Source organism: Pichia kudriavzevii, chromosome 2, assembly GCF_003054445.1.
Source record: "Pichia kudriavzevii chromosome 2, complete sequence".
Taxonomy (NCBI): Eukaryota; Fungi; Ascomycota; class Pichiomycetes; order Pichiales; family Pichiaceae; genus Pichia; species Pichia kudriavzevii.
In genome coordinates, this window is record NC_042507.1 from 307019 (window position 1) to 332740 (window position 25722).

General features: G+C 36.6%; 13 protein-coding genes across 13 annotated transcripts, besides 1 other annotated feature; 7 read left to right on the plus strand and 6 right to left on the minus strand.

The window, feature by feature from the left end:
- Positions 1-164: 164 nt before the first annotated feature.
- Positions 165-3383, plus strand: C5L36_0B01570 (uncharacterized protein; the record flags this gene model as incomplete). The annotated part of the gene is made up of 1 exon (XM_029464510.1): positions 165-3383. The coding sequence occupies one exon, from the start codon at positions 165-167 to the stop codon at positions 3381-3383; it is 3219 nt and encodes a 1072-aa protein (XP_029320369.1).
- Positions 3380-5383: a sequence feature (mating type locus Ya region).
- Positions 3473-4282, minus strand: C5L36_0B01580 (uncharacterized protein; the record flags this gene model as incomplete). The annotated part of the gene is made up of 1 exon (XM_029464511.1): positions 3473-4282. The coding sequence occupies one exon, from the start codon at positions 4280-4282 to the stop codon at positions 3473-3475; it is 810 nt and encodes a 269-aa protein (XP_029320370.1).
- Positions 4557-5227, plus strand: C5L36_0B01585 (uncharacterized protein; the record flags this gene model as incomplete). Its single annotated transcript, XM_029464512.1, has 2 exons — positions 4557-4823; positions 4886-5227. 2 exons carry the CDS (start codon positions 4557-4559, stop codon positions 5225-5227), a joined length of 609 nt encoding a protein of 202 aa, XP_029320371.1.
- Positions 5329-6666, minus strand: C5L36_0B01590 (uncharacterized protein; the record flags this gene model as incomplete). Its single annotated transcript, XM_029464513.1, has 1 exon — positions 5329-6666. One exon carries the CDS (start codon positions 6664-6666, stop codon positions 5329-5331), a length of 1338 nt encoding a protein of 445 aa, XP_029320372.1.
- Positions 6667-6884: 218 nt separating this feature from the next.
- On the minus strand, positions 6885-10958 carry C5L36_0B01600 (uncharacterized protein; the record flags this gene model as incomplete). Its single annotated transcript, XM_029464514.1, has 1 exon — positions 6885-10958. The coding sequence occupies one exon, from the start codon at positions 10956-10958 to the stop codon at positions 6885-6887; it is 4074 nt and encodes a 1357-aa protein (XP_029320373.1).
- A 240-nt stretch (positions 10959-11198) lies between these two features.
- On the minus strand, positions 11199-12956 carry C5L36_0B01610 (uncharacterized protein; the record flags this gene model as incomplete). The annotated part of the gene is made up of 1 exon (XM_029464515.1): positions 11199-12956. The coding sequence occupies one exon, from the start codon at positions 12954-12956 to the stop codon at positions 11199-11201; it is 1758 nt and encodes a 585-aa protein (XP_029320374.1).
- Positions 12957-13168: 212 nt separating this feature from the next.
- On the plus strand, positions 13169-13444 carry C5L36_0B01620 (uncharacterized protein; the record flags this gene model as incomplete). The annotated part of the gene is made up of 1 exon (XM_029464516.1): positions 13169-13444. One exon carries the CDS (start codon positions 13169-13171, stop codon positions 13442-13444), a length of 276 nt encoding a protein of 91 aa, XP_029320375.1.
- A 284-nt stretch (positions 13445-13728) lies between these two features.
- Positions 13729-14808, plus strand: C5L36_0B01630 (uncharacterized protein; the record flags this gene model as incomplete). Its single annotated transcript, XM_029464517.1, has 1 exon — positions 13729-14808. One exon carries the CDS (start codon positions 13729-13731, stop codon positions 14806-14808), a length of 1080 nt encoding a protein of 359 aa, XP_029320376.1.
- Positions 14809-15035: 227 nt separating this feature from the next.
- On the plus strand, positions 15036-17273 carry C5L36_0B01640 (uncharacterized protein; the record flags this gene model as incomplete). The annotated part of the gene is made up of 1 exon (XM_029464518.1): positions 15036-17273. The coding sequence occupies one exon, from the start codon at positions 15036-15038 to the stop codon at positions 17271-17273; it is 2238 nt and encodes a 745-aa protein (XP_029320377.1).
- Positions 17274-17322: 49 nt separating this feature from the next.
- On the minus strand, positions 17323-18879 carry C5L36_0B01650 (uncharacterized protein; the record flags this gene model as incomplete). The annotated part of the gene is made up of 1 exon (XM_029464519.1): positions 17323-18879. One exon carries the CDS (start codon positions 18877-18879, stop codon positions 17323-17325), a length of 1557 nt encoding a protein of 518 aa, XP_029320378.1.
- A 1236-nt stretch (positions 18880-20115) lies between these two features.
- C5L36_0B01660 (uncharacterized protein) lies at positions 20116-20928 on the plus strand (the record flags this gene model as incomplete). Its single annotated transcript, XM_029464520.1, has 1 exon — positions 20116-20928. The coding sequence occupies one exon, from the start codon at positions 20116-20118 to the stop codon at positions 20926-20928; it is 813 nt and encodes a 270-aa protein (XP_029320379.1).
- A 558-nt stretch (positions 20929-21486) lies between these two features.
- On the plus strand, positions 21487-21933 carry C5L36_0B01670 (uncharacterized protein; the record flags this gene model as incomplete). The annotated part of the gene is made up of 1 exon (XM_029464521.1): positions 21487-21933. One exon carries the CDS (start codon positions 21487-21489, stop codon positions 21931-21933), a length of 447 nt encoding a protein of 148 aa, XP_029320380.1.
- A 226-nt stretch (positions 21934-22159) lies between these two features.
- C5L36_0B01680 (uncharacterized protein) lies at positions 22160-24895 on the minus strand (the record flags this gene model as incomplete). Its single annotated transcript, XM_029464522.1, has 1 exon — positions 22160-24895. The coding sequence occupies one exon, from the start codon at positions 24893-24895 to the stop codon at positions 22160-22162; it is 2736 nt and encodes a 911-aa protein (XP_029320381.1).
- Positions 24896-25722: the final 827 nt, after the last annotated feature.

Consider the following 25722-nt stretch of genomic DNA (forward strand, 5'->3'; position numbering starts at 1 on the left):
CAAAGTCGAAGAAAAAAAAAAATGGCTAAATAAGTGGCCGATTCATAGTGGCAAACCAAATGCGCGGAATTTGTTCGAGGCTGATGGCTCCAACATGAACAATCTATAAATGGATGGGTTTGTAAATGCACGCATACTATCAAGGCCGTAATTGAATACAATGGATGTTTTCATCCTTGGTTTCAAGAGAAGGAGAGACAAAGAGGAGCCGCAAGACCAGCAGCAACATGTTCAGCTCGTCGAGACACGTCACAGACATCAGCACGGCGATCAAGAAGGCATGCACCCCTGAAGACACTGCTTCCAAGCGGAAACATGTGAGGGCCTGTATAGTGTACACGTGGGATCACAAGAGTTCCAAGGATTTCTGGGAGACAATGAAGGTCGTTCCTTTGAAGAACACCGACACACAGTTGTTTAAGGCGTTGATTCTCATCCACAAGGTGCTGCAGGAGGGACACCCTTCCGCATTGGTTGGAGGATTCAAGAACATGGAATGGATATCCAATTTGGACACCTTGAGAACTCTAGACAGACGGTTCCAGGTGCTAATTCCAGAATACGTCAATTACATCCTACAAAAGTTGAGGTTCCATCATAATCACCGCGGTTTCAATGGTACCTTTGAATATGAGGAGTATGTATCGTTGAGAACTGTATCGGATCCAAACGAGGGTTATGACGCTATCTTAGACTTGACTTCATTGCAAGACTCTTTAGACTCGTTTGGTAGAGATATTTTTGCAACGGTTCGTAATAACAACTCCGAATGTATCATTAGTGCATTGGTGCCAATTGTTGCAGAATCATATGGTATCTATAAATTCTTAATCTCAATGCTCAGGGCAATGTACAAAATGTCGGATTCGGCAGAAATTTTGGAACCGCTGAAGTCTAAATTTGAAGACCAGCATGAACGTCTATATGACTTTTATGCAAACTGCTCCAATATTCGGTACTTGACAACATTAATAACTATTCCGAAGCTACCATTCGAGGCCCCAAACTTGATTATTCAAAATGATGAAGATGAAAACGTCAATTTACCGCCTTTGACAGAACAGAAAACTGCCGCTACGACTTTGAGGCATTCACCAACACCTTTTGAGCAAGAAAATGAGCGTCAACAACAACAAGCTCCTATTGCGACCCAACCAACAGGTATGGTTAGAAATGCATTTGTTGAACAACAGCAACTCTATGAGCAGCAACAACAACAATTGGAGCAACAACGCCAGGCAGAATTACAACAACAACAGCAACAGCAATTGGCACAACAACAATACTGGGAGCAACAACAGAGACAACAAGCTGAAGCTCAACAGTTGGCTCAGCAGCAGTTGTTGTTGGATCAGGCTCAAAGACATGCACAGGGACGAGTTGCTGAATTGGAAAGAGACATTTTAACTTTAAAGGGGCAGTATGATAATGATCAGCTCATGCTTCAGAGCTATGATCAAAAAGTTCAGGCGCTAGAGAATGAATTGGCATCCACGACTCAAACTGCACAAGAACAGTTGGCTTCCAAGGACGAGCAATTGAACTTACTACAAGAACAAGTTGAATATTGGAAAAATAAGTATGAATCCCTAGCCAAATTGTACTCTCAACTTAGAACTGAGCACCTAAACCTTTTGACTAAATCGAAAAAGATCCAACAGAAGGCTGCATCTGCTCAGGAAGCTATTGAAAAGCGTGAAAAACTTGAAAGGGACATGAAGGCCAAGAATATTGAATTGGCAGATTTGATCAAGGAAAGAGATAGGGCTAGATTAGAGCTTGAAAGATTCAAGAATGGCACTAAAACCGATCTGCAGACTCTTCAACTTGAAAAGGATGAACTGGAACAAAAGTTGGCTACCTTGGATAGGGCACAATCTGCTAATTTAACTGCTATTTTCAATCAACACAATAAGGAGTTGCAGGAATTGCAGAATAAATTTAAGGATGTTACCTTGAATGCACCCAGCGATGAGAAACTAAAACAACTTGAAGAGCAACTTCAAGAAAAGGATCTTGAAATTGAAATGATGCAACAAACTATGGATGAAACTATCAAAGATCTAGTAAAGACCCAAAATTCTAGAGAAGAAAAATCTGAGATGCAGAATAAACTAAATTCTACCAAAGTTCTGGGCCTTATTGATGCTATTTTAAAATCGGGTATTAATAGAATTCAGGATGCTGTCTTTGAATTAGATTCTCCTATGCAAGCAGGTAATTTGAACTCTTCCCCGGAATATGTCTTAACTTTACTTGAGAAATCTTCTGGTTTGGTTACTGACTTTGCCTCAAGCTTTAATAACATGTTAGTAGATGGTGATAATGCCAATGAAGCTCTCGTCATTGATAGTATTACAAATTTTACAACATCAATCAGCGATATTTTACTGAATACAAAAGGTTTGACTAGATTAACAAAGCAGGATGATTTCCAAGATGATCTAATTGATACTGCGAAGGACATTGCTGAGATTTCTGAAGTTTATTTGGAGTCCCTATATCATTCGAATCTTGTCAATAAAAGTATTGATGATCAAACTGATATTGTAATCAATGGTAATATTGATGTTCAAGAGATCCTCCAAACATTATTACAGTTAGTAGAATCCATGAAGACACCTAGCTCCAAGATTGATCTCAGCAAAGTTGACGGTGAATTGAGTGATTTGGTTGATAAAGAAATGGAACATGCATCTAGAGTTATTGAGGAAGCTTCTGTTCATTTATCATCACTTTTGAATCAACCTTTTGATGTTTCAATGTCATCAATTGACATTGAAGTTAATAAGTCGATCTTGGCAGCTGCCTCCGCAATCATTACAGCCATTAAATACTTGATTCGTGCATCTATCGAATCTCAAGAAGAGATTGTCAATAATGGTAGAGGATCACATTCAAAAACGTCCTTTTATAAGAAAAATAATAAGTGGACCGAAGGTTTAATATCAGCGTCTAAGTCAATTGCATATTCTACAAATACTTTGATAAGAATAGCAGACGGAGTCTTACAGAATAAGCATTCAAATGAAGAGTTGGTTGTGGCATCAAGAGAAGTTGCAGCATCCACAGCTCAGTTGGTTTCTGCCGCTAGAGTCAAATCCCAATTTATGTCAAAGACCCAGAACAAGCTAGAAGATGCGTCAAAGAAAGTCAACCTGGCTTGTAAACAACTAGTTGATCAAGTCAATAAATTGATAATTGGTAAACATGAAGTCGAAGATATCGATTATAGCAAACTTTCCATCCATGAAAATAAGACTGCGGAAATGGAACAACAAGTTGAAATTTTAAAACTGGAGAACGCTCTTTCTTCAGCAAGAAAAAGATTGGGTGAAATCAGAAAGTTCAGTTATAAAGATGATGATAGCGGTGAAGAGTGAATGTATATTTATGGTATATAGGTTATGATTAAATAGCGATAAAACTTATTTTATAATAGACTGCAATTGCAAAAATGGTTTTTTATGACCTAAGTATCCCTTGTTTTTATTTGTCTTGCTCTTTTATTGGTAAACCAAATCCTCACTTGCGTTGGCGTCATGTTACACTTTTTAGCTATATATTCACGCTCGACACTGTTGGGGTTCTTTACTTTAGTAAATATTTGCTCAAGTTTTTCTTTAACATCTTTTGATGGACGATGTCTTCGGTTGTGCCCACTATCAGTAGTTGATGATTCAATTTCATTTGTAATAGAATTCAAATAATCATAAATTCCAAAATTTTGTGAAAATATTGGAGTATTTTGTTCAGATAGTTGTGAGCCACTTAATTCTATGGTCAATGGCTCTCCCAATATATCGGAGGTTGTAGTGATTTCTGCTTGTGTAATTTCAAAATCAGAGAGTTGGTATGGTTGTAACATTGGTATATCATTCAAGTTTTCAAGTGACAAGCTGTCATCCAAGATCCAGTGATCATCAAAAGTCAAATGTTCAGGCAGTCGGGGCGTATCAATGAGATTATTCATTAGCTTGTATTTTTCCCAAAAAAACTCTTTATACCTTTTAAATAGGTCCTCTACCAAAGTAAGGGGTAAATCATTGTTCATAAGAATTCCCACCTCCTTCTCAAAGGAATCTTGACAGTCATCAATTAATCTTCTTAAGTTTGAATTTTCTGTCGTGGGAATACCACTCATTGATTCTAAACGCGGTAATTCGATATTTAAAGGTTTCCTTGTCTCATTCTTATCGCAAAACTCACTAGTTAAGCTGCATATCGTTAATATTGGAAGAATAATTGTCCCTACATCTTTCCCGAGTGACATTTCATACATTTAGTTGCTTTTTCTATATAATTCAAAACTAGCCATATTTAGTTGTCAGAACATTGAAGAAAAAAAGCGTTCTTATAAATTAATACTTTCGAGCATAGAAATGAATTTTGAAACAGGACAATGTTTCATGCTTTGTTTCAAAGTCAAAAAGGTACTTTAGATTAATTTTGTCAGAAATATTTTTTTCACTCAGTTATTATCTATTGCATGACTTTGAAAAACAAATGTGCCCCTTGGTTGTCAACATTCTTATTTAGTAAGAACTTCAGTAGATATGGCCAAACTAACAGATTCTGGAAGTACAAGAAATCGATCTGAAAGTGTTTCACAAAACGTTGGCGCCGTAGAGTTTGTTCAAGTAGTTAAACAAGAACACGGCTACGACGAAAAAGAATATAAGAAAATACTAAGATCAGAAATAGAAAAAGAATCAAAAAAGCCTAGGAACATATTCTTAATTTATCGAAGTTTAGTTAAGCAGTATCTTATGAACTACTTATCCATTAAGGGCTTCACAGAGATTTCAGAAGAGTCGGGTAAAGTAAGCTAATTTTATGGTTAACATGATTTGTTTTTCTTGAATCATATACTAACACTACACAGTTGTGGAAAAGTAGAAGTTCGGAAGTTGAACATTATGTAAAGTATCTAGCGGAGCAGGAAGAAAGATTTTTTGAAAATGAGCAAACTCAACGGCTTAAAGATCGTTCGAGCAGCGCATCGGAAAAACTAAAAGAGAAGACTTTGTCTCAATTAACTGTCGATGGATATAATGGGAGAGAGCCAAAAGGTGAAACAGTCAAAAAAGATGTGTTTCGAGTATACAAACCTAAAAAGAGAAAGAGATCTGGTGTGAGGTCTAAAATGAAGAGTCTGAGGTCAAAACAAAACAGAGTTGAGGATATTTTTTGTGTTCCAAACATAGAATTTCAAGATATAAAATAAGAAAAGTTATTTGAATATTTAAATCTTCGAGAGACAAGGATTTATTGTTAGAAGAGGTATATCGCAGAAGTTCAGGTAAGCCTGCAAGTAATTCTGAAAGATTACTTTCTAATGTGTAAGTTAGCTAAATATTTGAAAATAGGTTTGAATACTGTATTTTCAACCTGATCTGCCCATAAGGTGTCCATATGCTCGTACCCGTCTATTCCAATGGTTTGAATATCACAGCTCAAGTTATCCAAAGTTCTTTCGATGTCGATAAGCATATCAGACTTTCCATAAACAAACAAACAGGGTGTAGTTATAGTTTGTGTTGGAAACGATGCTACTCTATTTGTTTTCCCGGAAGTTCCACTTAAATACACCAACCTAGATCCAGATGCACCACCTTCATCAAACATTTGAAATCTTTTACTGTCTATGATTTGAAACCAATGTGCTACCGATTTGACCGACGACGGGGAGAACATATGGGGATAGCCAACTTTCTTTTGTGATGTTTTAATATTTCCCGATTTCCAGTTGAATAAAAAAACCAAGGATTTATCAACAACCTTTTCATACAAAACTGGTCCCATTAGTTTTTGCCAAAAGACGACTGAAGGTAAAATAGCACGCTTCCCAAATATCCTGTACAATAATCCTGGCGCTGAAGTAACTAAAAATGAGGCAATAGGATTGTTCAAACCTTGTGGTATCATAGCAGGTGACAAGCCAATAAACTTGTTTATTTTTTTATTCAAATCATGATTCAAAGATAATGCAGCCAAACATTGTGCTGATCCTTGGCTAAATCCGATATAACTCAAGCTATCCTGCTGGGTATTGCGTAAGATATAGTTGACGGTATTAGGGATATCAAACATAGCAAATTCATCCAGAGAATAATTCCAGAATTTCTCATCTGTTGAGGATAGAAACAGATGTTTTCTAGAGTACTTATTTCCACGGTTATTACCCAACCACACGTCGTAACCTTGATCAACGAGAAGGAAAGGGAGGCATTTCTCTTTATTTTCTCCTAGCAAGAACAATTCACTGTTAGTTAACAACCCGTGGTGCAGGTAAACTACACGTGAATTTTGGGGCTTATCACCTGAAGACTTCAATATTCGATGAATTGATAATAAATACCCGTCTTTCGTTTGGACAATATGTTCGTGGACTTTATAACCGTGTGCATGAACAATATCAACAATATCATTAGCTTTTATTATCTTCTGATGTAAGCAGTGAGTCGTGGCTACCTCATGTAAAGGTTTTGCACTTGGACTGATCTTAGTTTTATTCTCTTGAGACACAGCAGAAATATTATCAGGTCTGTTGGATGGTGTCTGGAAATAAGATAGATACTCTTCGACACCTAGCTTATGGAAAATCAACAGAGGAAGTTGAACGACCGCTGAAACAAGATTTAGAAAAATTATCAGTAAATTCATTAGTGATTTCCTAATGCTAGTTACGTACTTCCAGCTTTGCTCATCTTTCTATGGTATGGAAGAATGGAACGCATCCCTCTAAAATGGAAAAGTCAACACGTTTATTTTTGAAATGTATATTGCCGCTTTTAGAAAACTCTTTCAAAGTTTCAAACATACGTTTTATTTTCTTTAAATCGCGATTTATACGAAGATGTACATAAAAGATAAGGAGCGGTTTAAACAGAGTAATATTTCTTAAAATTGAAGTTGATGATATATTTGTCCACAGGCACTTCAAAATTAATGTAATGCTTTTCAACTATATTTGAAAGCCTGGTAAAGATACTGATGAAATGCTGAGAAATCGTGTACATGCAGTTATTGTAGAGTTCCTTCTCTATTTGTTTTCCAATTGCAACACTATATTCACTATCTTCTGTTGGATCGCTTTCATTGTAACAACGACCCTTCAAAGTTTCCTTCAAATGCTCAGCAATGCTGGAAATTTCTTGCTTGAAGTTGTCACCTTTAAAAGAAGACATCAATTCCTTGATCGTTTCTATCGAGTAACTGTTCATGTTGGCTGGATTACTATGTTCGCTTAGTACACTTTCCATTCCTTCAACTAATCGGATAACACCGCCAATTCTGAATTGTCTAATGAAAGAACCAGTGAACTCGCGTAGCTCTTTGTCTCTCAGATCGTCAATTGATTTATTCAACTCCTTGGGGAACCCATTCAAGGATCTTGTTTCTTCAACCAGCCATTTATAGTTCAATAATAATGCTAAATGCTTTTGTGTTAAAGTTTCAATGTCAATTTCATCGTTTTCTATGCCTTCAAAAACAGGTATTTCAATTTGAAGCTGCTCCACTCCCTTATTCAATGCTGCTTTTATGATGGCCCAAACCATGTAATAGTTTCCATACCAGCCCTCATCGGGGCCAAAAGATGTCATGTTAACGAGATTCAATGAATCAATAAAATTATTGACCCTTCTGTAAAATACGGGATATGCTTTGACAAAATTGGCCACTTTGCAATGAACTTTTGTGTGAACAATATTCTGAATTTGCTGATCAATCTCTTTAGTCCAGATTGTATTTATTCTGGCTTCGAATTTTGTAAAGTTTCCATAAGCGTATTCATGACAAGTCGGTGCTAAAGACTGTGAGTACGTTTTCAGAATAGATAAAATAGCAGGGATTTCCAACATATGATTTTTGGATAAACTGAAAATCACTTTCAATACTGCTCCGAATACAGGATCAAATATACCTTTCATGAGTTCGTAGATTTCATCCCCGACACGTCTATCACTTTCTATTGGAGCCTTGAGGAAATTAGAAGTGTTGCGGAATTTTTGGCATCTCTGTGATAGTTTTACTTTAACAAGGTTCTCAAACAGACAGTCTGATGAAGATGAAAATCCAAACAGTACCCTAATGAGCTCTTGTTCAATTGACATAATATTAACTAACTGTGAAAAAAACGTCTCTACATTTGATGAAATGGTGCTGGCTTCAGTAGACAATTTGTTGTTACGATTGAATAAAGTCTTAGCAGAATCTTTTTTGGCTCTAGAATTGATATACTCTTGGTCAATCAATTGAGAAGGGTTCAAAGTGAAGGAAAAAGGCTCTTCCAGTTTGGAAGATGCGACTGAAGTTAGGTGCTGTAGCAAAATAGTCGCCATATTTTCGAAAAATGGCTCGAAAGCAACAACAAAAGAATTAACAATAGAGTCATAACCATCATTTGAGACACTCTTTACAAAGGCAATAAAGCCACTGATAGTTATTAATAAACTTGATTTCTCCATGAAGGAGGTTTGCAAAAAGTTTGTTTCAAAGGTTTCAGGGGTTACTTGTTGCAATCTTGTAGTTAAACTCATAGAAACTGATTTAAAAAGTTTCTCTGAAATTCTGGTAAAATTAGAAACGAATTTATTCTTGGAACCTTCAAAAACGTTCTTCTTTTCCTGCAATGCCTTCATCTGTGATAGCTGGTAATTGGCACTCATTGGATCATCACTGCTAGCATCATTCATCTTTTTCAATGCATTGTAAAGCTCTAATAAGATATCCTCAAATTCAGAATTATTCTCACTCAACACTATTTTTGAAGTTAATAGTTTCTGCAATTTGGAATCAGAAATTTCAACAGAGTGTATAAGGTCATTAACTTCGTTCATCAAAAGCTTTTCGTTAGTTGCTTCAACTTGTAAGCCCTGGCCCTGCTCTTCAATGTAATGAACATCATCTTTGAAAGTAGACAATTCTACGCTGAATAACGACAAAACTGGATCTATAACATCACAGCTTTTGAAAGCTGTGGAAATTGTTTCCTTTAAGGCATTTGTGGCACTTGTTACATCTGTCAAAGTTTTTATCTTTGAGTACTGTATTTCATCTAGTTTCTTTAGTATCTTCTTCTCCAATGATTCAGAGTCATCAAAGAGTGGATCGTAACCAAGCTCCTCCAAAACCTCCAATAAGTCCAGTTTGTTTGTTGCGTTTTCCTTCACCCGAGAGAAGGCTCTTATTCTATTTTCATGAAGCTGCTCTGTATCGATAACTTTCTTTTTATCCATTGGTGATCCATCAACGTTTTTTATCAATTTTTCAATGTCACTATCAGTAGCTATTTTCAAGCTCCTATCAGAATCAGATTCTTCAATGGTTTCTGTTATCACAGGCTTACTTAGATTTGAAGGAACCATCTTGTTATCTTTATTCTGTTTTACTTGGGCGATTCCAATGTTTAATGGTGCAGTTTCTTCTTCTGCGTCGCCACTACTACCATAGCCTTCAATAAAGCTATCGACACCAATAGTATTTGCACTTTCGGTAGACACGTTCTGATGGTGGTATTGAGATTCGTCTCCATATTCAAAACTCATTTGGCTTGGAGCATTGGATAAAGCTTCGGATGGTGGTCCTCTTTTGGCTATTCCAGCAAACCCGGGAGGTTTAATTTCGTTTCTCAGTAATTCCTGTTGATGATGTTGCTTCTGTGCTTTTTTCTTTGCTATTTCCATCTCCTTCAGTCTTTTCTCTTCATCAATTCTCTGTTGCTTTTGCCTCTCTATCTCCAGTTCTTCTTGTTTAATCCTCTGCACTTCCCTCTCTTTTTCCATTTCTTGAAGACGTTTCTGTTCTTCTTTTTGCTTCCTTTCCTCTATCTCTTCAGCGATTCTAAGCTCATTTTGCTCTCTTTCGTTTTTTTCAAATTCTTCTTGCTCTCTTCTCCTTCTTTCTAGTTCCTCCCTTTTCCTTTTCTCAATCTCTTGTTGTCTCCTTTTGTTTATTTCAGCAATTTTCTTTGCTTCTCGTTCAGCATCCTGATGGTCCGAACTGACTTCAGAGCTCTTGCTAACTGGAGAAATGCCAACTCCCAATCCAAAAGCGTTGTTGGCATTTCCAGCCACCGCTGTACCTAAATTCGTCCTGGTATTACCCAACGGAGAGTAGGGTGAATTACTTAATGGAGGAGTAGCCAGTCTTTGTTTCAGTGAGGATACTTCAGGTGAAGAAGATTTTATTGGTGACCTTTGTATATTAGTATGCGATTTTGTTGGTGATTTAATAGGTGATTTAATTGGTGATCTAAGTGGTGATCGAAGTGATGATTTAACTGAAGTTTTAACAGGAGAGCTCATCGCATTTTGATTTGAAAGTGGTGAAGCAGGAATATTTCCTGATCCAGTATACATAGACGACCCTTGTCCTCTGTATGAGTCGTACAACGCTTCAAGGTGGAAATATTGAATGGAGCAGTTAACTAGTCTAGGTATGTTACCTTTGGTATAGTTAATGAAGTTTTGAAGTAGAGTTGTACACCAGACTCTTCTCTCCTTAGGTGTATGAACCTCCCAATAATACCTTTTACCCATCTCACAAACAAATCCAGTTGGTGAGCCATCATCTAGCTCTAATGTTGTCAATTCGTCAAAATCCCAGGATCTCCCAATTTGTATGACCCCTGATGATGACTCTTTAGCCTTGTGCAATCTCATTCTACCAGATGCTTTAGCTGAGAGAATCAAGAATCTATTTTTTTTATTTGACAATGGACTGTTGGCTGGAGGTCTGGAACTTGGAGACCTTGAATCTTCAATTATTCTTACATAAGATACAAATGATTCTAATTTGTACCCTTGCGCATCAACTTCTTTGAATAAGTATTTAGTGATGTTATGCATATCCATTTCATATTGTCTGGCCAAATCCATAGAATTCATGGGCTTATGAGTCGGGACAAACAGCCTTTGGCCTCCGCCGGTTTCACCATGGGATCTTTGTGACATTTTAGTCGTAAAGGTAAGGTACAGATTGACCAATGGAGCGAAGCAAATTGAAACTTCAAAGTCAAAATACAGCTCTTCATGTGGGCCTCCAAATAACAATCCATCAACTGTCCTTCACTCTAAAAAAGTTGCTCGCTTCTGAAAAACGAAACGGATATTTTTACAGAATCATATGTGCGGTGTATAAATAACACATGTACTTATACAGGTTACCTTTACAATATTAGGAAACAGGGTAATTTATTCATCCCTAACAGCTCCTTGTGTTTCTATGTCCAACTTCTTTGTTTCCTCTAGTTTTGTTAGTCTTTCCTTCAATCGCTCGTCTGCGTCGGTGATTCTATATCTACCGTACTCTTGATCTATAACTTCCAGTTCCAGTCCAGAATCGAGAATCTCTTTGTACTTAGGGTGAGGAATCTCCCAACTTAGATCGGTCTTTCCACAAATCCATGTGATTGCCTGGTCACAGTAACCCAGAAATTCAACATCAAATTCACAGTGGTTGATTGGATCTCGATTAATCAAAATTTGTGGGACATGAGCTGGTATTCTATTCACGATCTCGCTAACAGGAGCTACTTTCAATGAAGTACCTATGGTTATTAATAGATCACATTTCTCTATATCTTCCTTGATCGTATCATGATATCTATCAGGTAGGTTTTCACCAAAAAAAGTAATATCTGGCTTCATTACACCAAATGATTTGACATATTGAAATCTGGAAGAATAGCCCAACCCTTCATCTTCGTGTTTTTCAAATTTTTTCAAGAGTGCTTTCCTTTCGGATTCACAGAAAGGACAATAGGCTATCTTCTTTGATCTTAAATTTGGATATAGAGTTTCCCCCGGGATGTTATATTTGCATGTAATACAGCTTGCAGTTGCAAAGGATCCGTGGCATTGGACCAACTTCTCTGGTAAAACCCCTACATTGCCTTCTAAATTATCAATATTCTGTGTGTAATTTCTCAAAAGTTTCCCTTTGTCTTGTAATAATTTGATGAAAGCATGTAATGGCGTCGATGAATCCTCTGGGGGTAAAATCATATATGCAATTGAATAGAAAATTGAAGGATCACGCCTGAAAACATCCAACGAAAAAACCTCTTGTGGATCATCAAGACCTAAATTTCTCATTTTAGAATAGAAACCTTGTGATGACCGAAAATCCGGTATACCTAATGACGTTGAAATGCCTGCACCTGTTAGAATAATAATGTTTTCTGCCTTACTTAATGCATCAACTACGTGTTTGATTTCATGGAAATCGGGTAATCTTGTTCGTGTTCTTATAACTTTGTTGATGGCATTCTTCAAGCATGTTATAGATGCACGTAATATGACATCGGACGGTAAAGTCCTTAAGCCTCTTATTTTTGGTGGTTGAAATCCCAATAGTTTGACCAAAGTAAATATATCATCAGGAGTCGGCCCTGGAGGTAAAAAAAGATCCAAAAATTTACCATGCCCTTCGGTCTTTAAGTATTTACGTACTTGAGAGGAGACTTTTTTGGTGATACGTATTTCTGATAGCGGTGGTATAACCGCCTCTTTGTTGAATAAATCAAGACCTATGTCATCTTCCGGTGATGTTGGTTGTTCGAACTCGAGTTCACTGATATCACTATCACCATCTTCATCCTCAGAATTGTCACTATTTTCATAATTATTATCGTTAGTTGCATTGGTGAAAGCTGTCTCTTCAATTGCTGAACTATCTTCACCATCAGAGTTGTCACTATTATCACTTGAACTACTGCTTATAACTTCAAGCTCTACCTTTTTGCCATCTAGCTGTATATAGTTTATACTATTCTTTTCCTTATCAGTTGTATCTGTACTACCGTTTCTGATGTCAGTTTGCACTGATAGACCTTGACTATAATCTACAGAACTGCTTCTTTTTGTGCGCTTGGGACGTGACTCATTGCTATCTACCGATGTCTCTGTTGAACTCATTCTATCGGGTCTTCCTCTATCGATTTCGACCATCTATGGATGCCTCTGAAACCAAGTTATGTTTTGCTTGGTTGTTACCTCCAGCTTTTGAAGAATATTAATCTTGAAATTTGAAGTCTTCAAAAAATTTGGTTGGTCGTGTCGATTTTTCTCACAAATTTGGAGAACGACACATTTTCGAACATGAATATACAGTTTACTTTTCTTTGCAGTCTCTGGAACCAAAGCCTCCAAGCACATAAAGTATGCCTGCAAAACATAGACCAGCAGTTCCTCCACTTCCTAGGTTAAGAGTGAAAAACCAAGTTGCAAAACAGCAAGCAAATCCATGTCTTGTGGTAATGTCACAAATGTTGAATTGTTGGGCGTCCAACGGAGAAGGTAATGCTGTATGTAGAGGCCTGGAAGTCGAGTTAAAGGGATGTATGGCAAAGGGTATCAAAGTTGCGCCACCTTCCAAACCAACCTTGAATTACCATGCTGCTAGATTACTACCAAAGATTCATAAACAAGAAAAATGAACCAAACAATATATTTTATGGTTTTTTTATATTAGTCTCTCCCGATTTGAGAAAGAGATTTTGTCTAATTTGTTTAACGTGCTGTATATAACGCTATATTTTAAAGGAAAGTGAACCTATTTAGCTTATTTAAGGTGACACCCCTTGCTTTTCTTGTAATCCTTGAACCTCTTTTTTTTTATAGGGGCGAGATCAAATTGCTAAAATTTTAACGTACTTCAACAAGTCACTTATTTCCTTTTTTTCCAGCATACAATAACTAATCCGTTTTTTAAAAGCCAACCATGTGGAAATATACTAGATCGTGCCGATTGAACAGGAAATATTCCTCTTTTACTAAGTTGGGAAAAACATTTGGAGAAATAGAGAAGGATGTGGCTTCTAACAAGACTGAAAGTGTCATTGACAAAATCAAGGAGAACACTCTATATAAATCATTTTTTCAAGACTACGAAAAATTAAAAAAAGATTCGGACAGTGGTGTTAGTAGGATTACATCCTTTGAAGAACAGAAATCTTTCAAACAGGTTTTTGACTATTTATCAAAAGAAACAAATAAAATAGGAGTTGTCAAATCGCTTGAAACGTTTGTCAATTTTCAGTCTCCGGTTCAACAAAAGAGTGGTGGGTTAAGAAAGGAAAATAAGGGACAAGCATCTTTTTTTCAATCCACTTCGGGGCCTATCAATCTAGAGAAACAGTACGAAGCCAGAATGAAACAAAATAAGGAAATTATAAAGGCATTAACCCCCACATTATCATATATTAACTCCAATATAAATACAACTATCGATATGAGCAACTTTGTCAAGACAAAGATAATCAGTGTCTTTGTGGACGATAGTGGTTCATCGAAGAGGCTTTCGAAATCCTTGACAAAGAAAACCAGCCAGTCAACTAAAAAACAAAAATATGATATCAAACAAATAACAGAACAGAGTTTAACCAGCCCATCAAATCCATTAGTTGATGTGCAAACCCTCCCGATACTCTTAAAATTTTGTCTTAATTCCTTAACTTTTGATTTTGACTCTATCTCCACATCGCTTGTGTTAATTGATTATATTAAAAAGCACCCCTCCATTGAGCTCTATGGCCATGGATTGAATATTGATTGCTATAATGCTATTTTAATCCAGGTATGGTCAAAAACTGAGAATTTGACAATGATCACCTGTCTGTTAGATGAATTAAAAGTAAATGCAGTTCAGCCGGATTTGTATACTTTTAAGATCATTGCCAAAATTTACCTACATTTTATGAGGGTGAAGGATGGACTTGCAAGTGAACCCTATATTCTTTGGAACAACTCCCAGGATATACACAAGTTAAGAGACTATCTACGTGATTTCAGACTTCTATAGACTTATCTTTCCTGTATATATTGTATAAAATTCTAGATGTTGGGGGAAAAAATGGCTCAAAAATGAAAAATGGAAAGTGAAAAGTGAAAAAAAGGGAAATTAAACTCTGACGCGTAAAATACGAGTGACGAGATTACGAGGAACTTTTAAACAGTTAACGTGTAGTTGTAGACTATTTAAATGTTCAGACAAAAAGTTGTACCCTAACAGGAGTATATCATCTGAACATGATCATCACGCAGCAACAATTTTATAGGGAGTTTCGGAAAATATGCAAGATTTCAACAACACATTCGACGTGTAAACTGGCAATTTTCGTATCATGTTTTGACGTTGACTCAATCTGTTCGGCTAGAATGCTAAGCGATTATTTAAAAAGGCAGTTTATAGTCTTTCAAATAGTTCCAGTCATTGGCTACATTGACTTACGTGAAAAGTATTTGAAGCTTGAGTCTGAAATTGCAAATGTTATCTTGATTGGGTGTGGTGCAACGGCTGATTTGGAGAGCTTCCTTGAGATTGACATAAGTGATTATCTAGGTGACGATATGACTCCTGACGAAGCAGCTCTACTGATACATGAAGGGAGATTAGGTGATGTGAAACTAACGAGGAAGTTGTATGTTATTGATGGGCATAGGCCCTGGAATCTGGATAATCTATATGGATCTCCTATTGTTTTGTGTCTTGATGATAACACCACAGAGGGGATGAATGCTGAACGAGAGGCTTTTTATTTTCTAATCAACGTTCCAGAAGAAGAAGAAGAAGAAGAAGAAGAAGACGAAGAAGAAGTAGAAATTGAAGATTTAGCAACTGATAATGATGAAGATAACGATTTGATACTGAATGAACCCCTAGAAAGAAAAAGAACAAGACAGGCGCCCAAGGAATCGAAAAAGAAGAAGCAAAAAAGATTAGTGGATGAGTACCAAGAAGTTCTAGAAAACTATTACCAACAAGGTTCGACGGTTTCGATACCTTCATCGCATCAAACATATGATTTATTATCCACTATTGGAGAAATTAATATTGACTCACTCTGGTTAGCCATTGTGGGTACGAGGTCATTACGTGACGTATATAGAAAAGTTTATGACCTGGTTTACCCGGGCTTGAAAAATGAAGTCCAAAGGCTACAAGTTGATATAGACGCCTACACTATGAGGTCCTCGAATTCAAATAATGCATTGATAACATCGTCAGCATTGAATTTTGATATCAGCAAAAAAGCCGATAATCACGGCTTACAGAGCTGTAAGGAATATACCCTTTTTTTGTTGCACTACTGGACATTGTATGACTCCTTCTTTTACTCGGAGTATGTTAATTCTAAATGTCACTTATACACCAATGATGGACGTCGGTTACTGAAAACTTTATTTGCAAGGATGGGAATACCCTTAATTCAAGCTACACAAAACTGGCATTATCTCGATTTGGAGTTGAAGAGGAAACTGGATTCACTTGTTCTCAGAGAGGCGTGGAAGTTTAATTTAAGAGAAATCATCATTGACGGATTTAAAAGAAATTATGGGTTTCACGGCTCTATATCCTCAGGTGACTATGTGAATGCAGTACAGGCATTACTAGAGCACGGCACGACAAGATCAATTACTAAAAAGAAAGTACAATCCAATCGAGATGATGAAAATGGTGGACCAAGTGGAACAAACAATGAAGACAATGGAGAGGAGCATGAGGATAAAAATCAGCATTTTTTAAATAGTTTCTGGAGAGCTTATGATTCATTGAACAATTATTCAGAAATCAAAAAGGGTATGGAGATTGCCAAGTATCAGCAGCAATTTATATTTGAAAAAGGTAGTGAAATTATCCAAAAGGGTATGGTAAAGACACAGTCAAAATTCCGAGTTGTTATTTTGAATGAGTCATTTACAATGAATTCAAGTATCACAAAGTCAAACAATAGTGATTCTACATTCAACAAATCTATGTCTTCTTTAAAGGATGATAGAGTTGTAGATATAACGACGTTTGGTAATGGATCACAGATGTTCCAAAATCCGTTGATTTTAACGAAACTTGGTAATTGGATCCTCAATGTTCAGGCAGATCTAGACGAAGGTGTGTTACCATTGGTTATTGGTGCGTATAATAGTGAAACGAAAACATACCTAGTTTGCGGGTTGCCCTCACGCGCAAGCTTCGATCTGGACGGTGATGAAGAAGAAGAAGAAGGTGCTGATGATGATGATGATGATGCTGATGATGATGATGATGATAATAGCAACACCAGTCGGAAAAATCGAAAAGATTCAAAGAAAGTGAATAAACAACATGTTATTCTTAATGCATTCAGTGTTCTTTTTGAGAAAGTCACACAAGAAATAAACATCCAAGCACGGATGGATAGTTTCCAAAGTGCTATAATTGAGCTAAGAAAAGAGGACCTAACTAAGTTTTTGGACGGCTTAACCAGATATTCACAGTATATGTTGTAAGAAAATTCAATGAATATATAAAGCTAATGTACAATATAAAAAAGCACCTTTAATGTAAGTTTCTGTTCAACCTATTACGTTCCTTCATGGATAATAATTTCTGGATATGTCTCTTGACAATACGAATGGGCACGATTGCATCTTCTAATGAATCATGCTCCTTGCCTTGGATATTCTCACTCAGGTATTTCCACGCTAGTTTCTTCAACGGGTCCTTCCTCCTTACATTCACCTGATTCTCGCTGAATAAGATCGCCGTATCTACAATTTTTGGATATATCAATCGCATTACATTCAAGTCGTTTTCAAGGCCATGGCCAACAATTATGGTATCTTGGTCTGTCATATGAGCCAGTTTAATCATGAGCTCATCAAACGTTAGGGCAGTCTTAGGTATAGATTCGACACCGGAGACATGGGTATTTAAATCGATAATTAGATCTCCATCTGGATGGACAATAGAGTCAATCAATTTCTTCTCCGTTCTGAAATCAACGACACTGATTTTCATCATTTCAAAACCTTTATCGGTATAGCACATCTCGCAGTCTACACCAATTGCCTTGATCTTTTCCTTTCTCAATAGCTGTGTTTTAGAATTGCCATCAATTTTAAGCTTTGACCTCAACTCTTCAATTCTTTGAAATTCCTTGACATAATGTAGATCTATTGGATTGTCAAATTTGAAAACATGGTGGTCTCCCGTTACACAGCCGTTTGATTGGCCTACTGGTTCGTTACAACAAGAATATGTCTTGTTGGTATAATCAGTACCGTAAATCTTTTTACCCAAATTCAAATTCTGGTAAGTTGAGGTGTTTATCTTCCCCCAATGGTATTTACATTTAACCATATTTGAAATTTCACTAATTCTAAAACAAGTACCACATCTCCCACAATTGATTCGATCATTAGGAGAATAATCGGATGTTGGGAAAATTGGAACTTCAATAACATAATTATGCCTCTTCAATCTCTCTAACGGGATACATAATTCGACCAATTCATCCCAATACTGTGGAAATGGGGGATTGCCTAAAGCGGCAGGTGCAGATTGAAGGCCCCGGGGTGAGTTTTTTTCCCCAGTTTTTTCAACCTTGTGATTATGGTTAGTTTGATTGTCATTGTTATTATCCATACCAATGTTACTAATCTTATTAATGTTGTTATTATGCCTATTTAGTGTCTTACCACCTTCATTACCATATTTTTTCAAATTGAACATTATTTTTTTAATTACATGTAGGTACTCCATTTTCGATTTTGTTGAAGAAGCAATTCTGAACTCCTCGTTGACGGCCTTTCTTGTAATTTCGTCATTGGATTGCGAGTTATTTAGAAAATTCCTATTACAATGTACATATTGATCATGTAAAAGTCTGAGATAATGTTGCCGTTCATCTTGACGAATTGGAGCATAAGGTAATACGGGACGAGGCAGTAACTTACAAGCTGCAGAAGGGCTAGAACTTGTCGAACGATGTGGAAATGACAAGGAATAATTTGATGTACAGTGACTTGTGATTGATCCATCACTCGGAATCGATCGGGAATTGGTTGACGATTTTTTGGGATTTGTCAAATGGGATGTTTTCGGAGTGACCATTTTTTATTTTTTTTCCCTCTTTTTTTTTGCCTTCTCCTTTTGTTGTAAGAGAAGAGAAAAAAAAAATAAGGACAAAAAAGAGTAACTTACGTTTAGCCGCTTCTAGTTGAGTCTAGTTTACCTGTAGTTATGAATGAAGCCGAAGTGCAGTAAAGGCCGGGACTTGCGAGGAGTGGGAGGGGAGAGAGATATGGGGTGCATAGGATGATGTGAAATATTGCTTGTCAGTACAGTCGTTTGCTGTTTGCTGTTTGCCGTTTGCCGTTTGTCGCTTGTCGCTTGTCGCTTGTTGTTGCGTACAATCTGCAATTTGCTCAATATGAAAGACACTAAGGATGCCCTGAAAAGAGAGCGTATAGCGAATACAATGATTGTAAATGGGACACCCGAATCGGCTCCTCCGCTGGAACTTTCGAGAAATTGAGCTTTTGAGAAAACCTTTAAAAAGGGTTCACTACAACCGGACAGAACAAAATCTTCAAGGAACGGCAGACGTTGCCAATTAGGGTATGTACAGTAGTGACCAAGATCATTTGTTTTCCTTTCTCTGTATGTAATTTCAAGATTCCACAAGAAATAACTCGGGATGTTTTTCTTCCCCCTTGCTTTGACTTGCCTATATGGGAAGAGCCGATTTGTAGATATACCTATTGAGTAATAGCAATAAGTACCTCTATTGAGGTCCAAGGTTCAAAAAGTCAAGGTTTGACCATCCAAGACAATGGAAGCTGTATTATACTGTACTGCAGTTTGTTACATCCAGTTGTGGTGCATTGTCTGCACCTTCCTATTGTGAAAAACGGTTGGCGTTTCTCAAATGGGGAGATTATTAAAAAGTGAGACATTTAAAGGGGAAAGAAAGGGTAAGAATTTTTTTCGGGGCTCGTTGCCGAAAATGGCCGCTGTCAACTCAGACCACTTTTAGAGTTGCTATTCTATTGTATGTTTCCAGAAAATGCAGTGGCATTTTTATTAGTTACTAGTTTCACAAGTGGGAAAGGGCCAGAAAAGGATAATGCTTACAAACATCGGGATTATTCCTTGACTATGATGTGACACTGCCATTGGATTGTATAAAAGGGGGACGATATTCCCTCTGGTTTAAGTAACTTTGATTATGGATTAACATTTTTGGTTGTATTTGTTATCATCCTCAAGAATTGATACTTTATATCAATAACTAACAACGATTAACAAACAGTAATCTAATAAGAAAGCAAAAAAAAAAACAGGAAAATGTCTGACGAGCACTCCACTAATACAGCTGTTCCTCAAGAACAAGAACAAAAGCAATATGCTGCAACTCCTGTTCAACCTTACCAAGATTTGTACCACGGCTATCCTGTTGGATACGATGACCAAGTTCGTCCTCCAAGAACTGGTTTCTTGAGAACCAGTTGGTACAAGAGATCTGGTAAGTACAGACCTTACCCAACCTCTGTCTCTGCCGGCTTGGCTTGTGTTGCTACTACCTTGTTTGCATTGGGTTTGATTATTGCCGGTGCTAGACACACTCCTTCTGCAGCTGGTTTGGTTGGTGCTTTGTTTTTCTCCTCTGGTATTGTCCAAATCATCACTGGTATCTGGGCAATTGTTGACAACAACTTGTTTGGTTCTGTCTTCCTCTTGGGTTATGCTGCATTCTTTATGTCTTTGGGTGGCTTTTTGGCTCCATTTTTCGATATTGAAGCTGCTTATGCTGATGGTGGTTTATCAGATGCTCTGGGTATCTTTTTGGCTGCTTGGACTGTCTTTACCTTCCTCTTGTGGACTGCAACCATCAAATCTACTGTTCCAATCTTCACCTTGATGATGTGTCTGTTCTTGTTCTTTATTCTTTACACAATTGCTGTCTTTGGTAACCATAAAGGTTGTAAGACTGCTTCTGGTGTCTTCTGTTTCTTGACTTCTGCTTGTGCATTCTATGCATTCTACGATGGTATTTCCTATCCTTACAGCTCTTACTCTAGCATTCCAGAAGCTAAGATTCTGAGAATGCCAGGCGCTTGGAGTATGCCAGATGACGAAAACAAGATTGAATTCGTTTAATGAAATTTTCTGGCCATATTGGAAAGTACAACAAGGTACACCAAGAGATAAAAATATAAACGAAATTAGATTCTCCAAACAACAACTTAATTTTTAATCAAACTTAATGATATTACTTATTCTAAATTCCCAATTTAACAATTAATTTTTTGATGATTGATACTAATGACAAACGTGTTGGAATATACATGTATGTTGCTATTACGATTATTTCTTTGACGTTCTCAAACCCTTATTTTAATACTTATTTTTTAATACTAATTTTTTATAAATATAGTTACCTCTCCATGAGTTTAAAGCAATTATGAATTCAGAATCCGCCTTGTAGACTTCTCTTTGTACTCCGAGCCGGTCCCACGCCTCAATTTTTGGATAGCTGCAGTCACGTGTGAACATCAGATTGATTTTTTTTTTTTTCATTTTTCCTCACTATAATTTTGATGCCGCACAGAATAGGGTCTGAAACCCAGATATTGTGTATGTTCAGCATTTGGCTTTCATAGTCTCTTGTCTCTTACTCATATTCTCAACAACCAAACCCGAAATCCCGCAAATTTCATGACTGAAATTCCACCAGTGGATGAATTGCCTTCCCGTTGGGAAATTGAGTTGGAATTTGTTCAATCATTGGCAAATACCCAATACTTGATGTATCTTGCACAACAGGGCTGTTTCAAGGATGAGACGTTTCTGAACTATTTGAATTATTTGAACTATTGGAAAGATCCACAGTACTCAAAGTTCTTGGTGTACCCAGACTGCCTTCATATCCTCACACTCTTGCAAAATGAGAATTTCCGAAAACAGTTGCTCAATCAAAACTTCACAAGCATCTTGTACAATGATATGGTGGACTATTGGAGAGAGCCGTTGATTAAGGACGAAAAGGAGAAAGATAAGGGGATACTTAATGGTGTGTCAGCCTCCCCGGAAAAGGTAAAGGGGGAAACGGTGGAAGCAGGTGCTTCCTTGTCTCCAGAAAAAGATAAACAGGAAATCAAATAGTAGACCCATGTTCCTCATTATTTGGAGTTTCTTTTTTTTTCTTTATAAAATAATACACGGTAACTATATAACACATTTGGTGAAATGAATAGATCAAAATTTTGAACGTAAACACAAAAAGGAAAAGCAGTCTTAAAAAAAAATTAACATCATTAATGGACATTTCCAAAAAAAACCATATTCTTCTCCACTGATTCTCATGGATGACTAGATGACCGGTTCCCAGTTAATTGCTATTCACAAGTTTCTTTTCAGCTTTGTTTTCCTTATTGGCTGAAGAACCATTGGATTCAACTTTAACCTTAACATTCGCACCTGTGGGGGTGCTGTCTGGGTTAGTTTTGTTATTAATACTATTGATATTGCTATTATTGTTATTATTAGCCTTGGAATTGGACGCCTTCTTAGTCTTTGATTTTTTATTATCGGGATCTTTTTCTTTATTTCTTGTCTTCTCCTCTTTGGATAACTTGTTAGACTTACTTCTCTCATCATTAAGTTGTGAATTGTCTCTCTTACCTCTACGCTCAGATGCTAGTTGATGCTGGCGCATCTGGTGCAGTTGTCTTTCTCGTTCCTTTTGTTCTCTCAACAGTTTTTCTCTCTGTTGTTGAAGCAAATGTTGCTTCTGTCTAATTTGGTGCATATTATCGAAAGCTTTATTTAGTAACATGCAGCCAAACCTTACAGCTTGCGTCTGTTTGCCAATTTGGTTCAACTTAGACGGGTCAATTGGATTGACATTGGATAACTCAGAATCGAACATGAACCTGGATCTCAGTCTTTTCTTAACAGCACCACTGCAATCATAAGCGTTTTTGCGCTTCTTTTTGTTAGTTTCAGTAACAGCTATATTAGGAATATTTTGGGTTATTTCAGCATGACCATCGTTGCTGTCCCTATCAATATCCATTTTTTCGCCATCATCAAATAGAGGCTCATCAATAGGAGATAACTTATCGATTTTATTAGAAGAGAACATTGTCCCACGAACATCATTCAAGTTTTGTGTTTCTTCTCCACATATCTCCTCTTCGTTACCATCATCACTTTCAGGCATATTCAAATATTCTTCAAACATTTCATCCTCCTTGACGCGTTTCCTATCAATCCATATTCTCCCACCCCTGCCTTGACGTTTCCTAACTTTCAACAAAACCTCGGATACATTTAGCATATTCTTATTATTAAATTCTTCATTGATCCCATCCCTTGATAAACCAAATTGATTATTTAGTGATGGTTCACCATATAAATCGTAAAATTCAGGTAACGAACTGTGTCTATCGTTCTTAACGACTGTACCTGTAAAAGAATTTATTTTGACAATATTAGGATCATTATTGCTATAATGTCTATTATTATTGAAAATATGACTAAAGTTTATTTCACGAGAATTTTCAACTTCAAACATCGAAGATACAATTGAGCTGTACGGCAAGTGTTCTTTGTTTTCAATTACAGTATTCTCTGGCGTGGCTAAATCAAAATACGGATTATAAGGATCGTCTGTGAAATTTATCCATCCTTCGTCCTGTAACCTCCGCCTTATTAATTTGTCAGAAACAGCCTTTTTTATGCCTTCAAGTTTATCCCTCAAAACAGTGTTGACTGTAGTCAGGTCTATATCTGGAATTTTACATGGGGGTAGTTTAACGTATGGTTGGATTGTTTGTTGTGGAATCTTATTTGAATGAATAGAGTTATTCTGCACATTCTGATCAGTAACCTTATTAGAACCCTTTGCTTTAGGTAAGTCATTTTTAGAAGATTTCTTGAGACCAGCTCTAGATTGAACATTTTCTTTGATTTTATTTTTTGTTGATTCTTTCGGAGGTGCTGGGGAAGGTGGTGGGACATAACCTAAAGGTAAACGCTTCTTCTTCGGTTTATCAATAAAAAGTTCATCTATGTCATCCAATTTCAAGTTTCCTTCTCGAACCAACTTCTTAAGTTTCTTCCTATTTTCAAAAATACCACGCTGATTTTGTAGGATTTCATTCTTCTTCAGTTCTCGTTGTGCAACCGATTGTAATAAGCTTTGCGCTCTAAGAAGATCTTTATAAAGAAGTTTAAGTTTGTTTATACTTTGAACATCCGTTCTCCTTGTTTTCCGTGCTTGCCTAAATTCTCGTCTTCTAAAACTGGTATATGGATTATTATCATCCTTTTGAGAAGGATCTTCAAATCTAAGAGTAGGGAAAATTGAGCCTCCTCCTCTTTTAATTCTTCTATCCTTCCAATGTTCATAGATTTGTTTCCCAAACAACTCCAACAATATTCCAAGATCTCTAGAATTATCACCATTTAACTTGGTATCAGCGTCGTATAATGTTTTAAAATTTTTAACTTTCAATTTCTTGGCTAACAAGTAATGTAAATCATGAGATTTTTCATAATTTTCATCAAGAGCAACTGATTTGATTTCATCAAACTTTAAGATTTGCTGAGGGTCAATGGATAAGAATGGTTGGCGTTCATCGACAATTGAGTCGAATTTACTAGCAATAAATTCGAATTCATCTTCAGTACATTTGTCTTCGTCTTTAAAATCTTGATTCAGTTTCTCCAGAAATTCTTCATCAATTTCATCCATATTATATGGACATCCTGACGTATCTTCAACAGTTGCAGAAAAAACAATATAAGAATCTGGCTCGTTAAATTTCCTTGTATAAAATTTATCAGCTTCATTCCAAACTTTAGAGGCATCAGGTGTGGGGATATAGACCTGCTTGACTTCAGCACCTTTGAATTTCGCTGCCGAAGCATTTATAACTTGCTGTAGATGGTGCTCTTCCTCTTCACCTTTTTCAACACCAGTTTCGATTTGTTGAATCTCACGTTGTTGTTCTTCGATATCAAAATCAGGAATATCCCGTTGCCTTAAAACTTGTAAAGTCTGTTTGACAGAGATCTTCCTCTGTCTGAAACGAGCACCTGCATTAGCAGCAGAAGCCATTTCTTCAAAAGATTAGATTCAAACTTTTTAATAAAACTTTCGGTTAGTGATTTGTTCCGTTAAGAAATTTATAACCAAATAGATATTGATACTTACAATTTGAAGACAATATTTTTTTTTCTTCTCTTCTCTTCAATTCCTTGTATTCTTTTTATCCTTTTTGAGCAATTGATAGGTGTCCTAGAAATTTGCTGTTTTTATTTAAGAAACCTTTTCTGAAGAACTGATAGTATACCTTTACTTACGTAATGAAAACTTAAATTATTTTAATGTGTGCGGCTATTTTTGTTCTTGCTTCTTCAAGGTCACGTGCTCAAACTATGAAACTTTTCACTTGGATCTCTCTAGTGAAAAAAATCGGAAAAAAAATTTCTAGCAATGTATACCTATCTAAGTTAATACTAATAACAAGTAAATGTTTCAGTAAAAAAAAAGCTAGTGTATACAATGATTCAACTAACAAATGTAATGTGAAGGGTGAAAATCGTGAAAATACTCAATCCAGCGGCGCTTTCTGTTCCTTATTGAAGTGTGTTTTCGTTGTTCTCTCAATTTTCTTGAATTTCTCGAATTTCTCCGATTTCTCGAACTGCTAAAAAATGTTTTTGTATGCTGTGCAGAAAATGCCCTTTATAAAAGAAACTCTTCAAACCTTTCAGTAGGAATAACTTTTGATAGCAATAAGGTACAAAGCCCGGGGGAATCGGAAAATGTTCTGTGGACAATTGTCTATACAGAGATGTAATTTGTTTCTCTATAGCTGCTTTTTAAGTTGGGCTCACTCCAGTGGCGACGGCCGACGCTGATGAATACTACGCGCCAGTGGC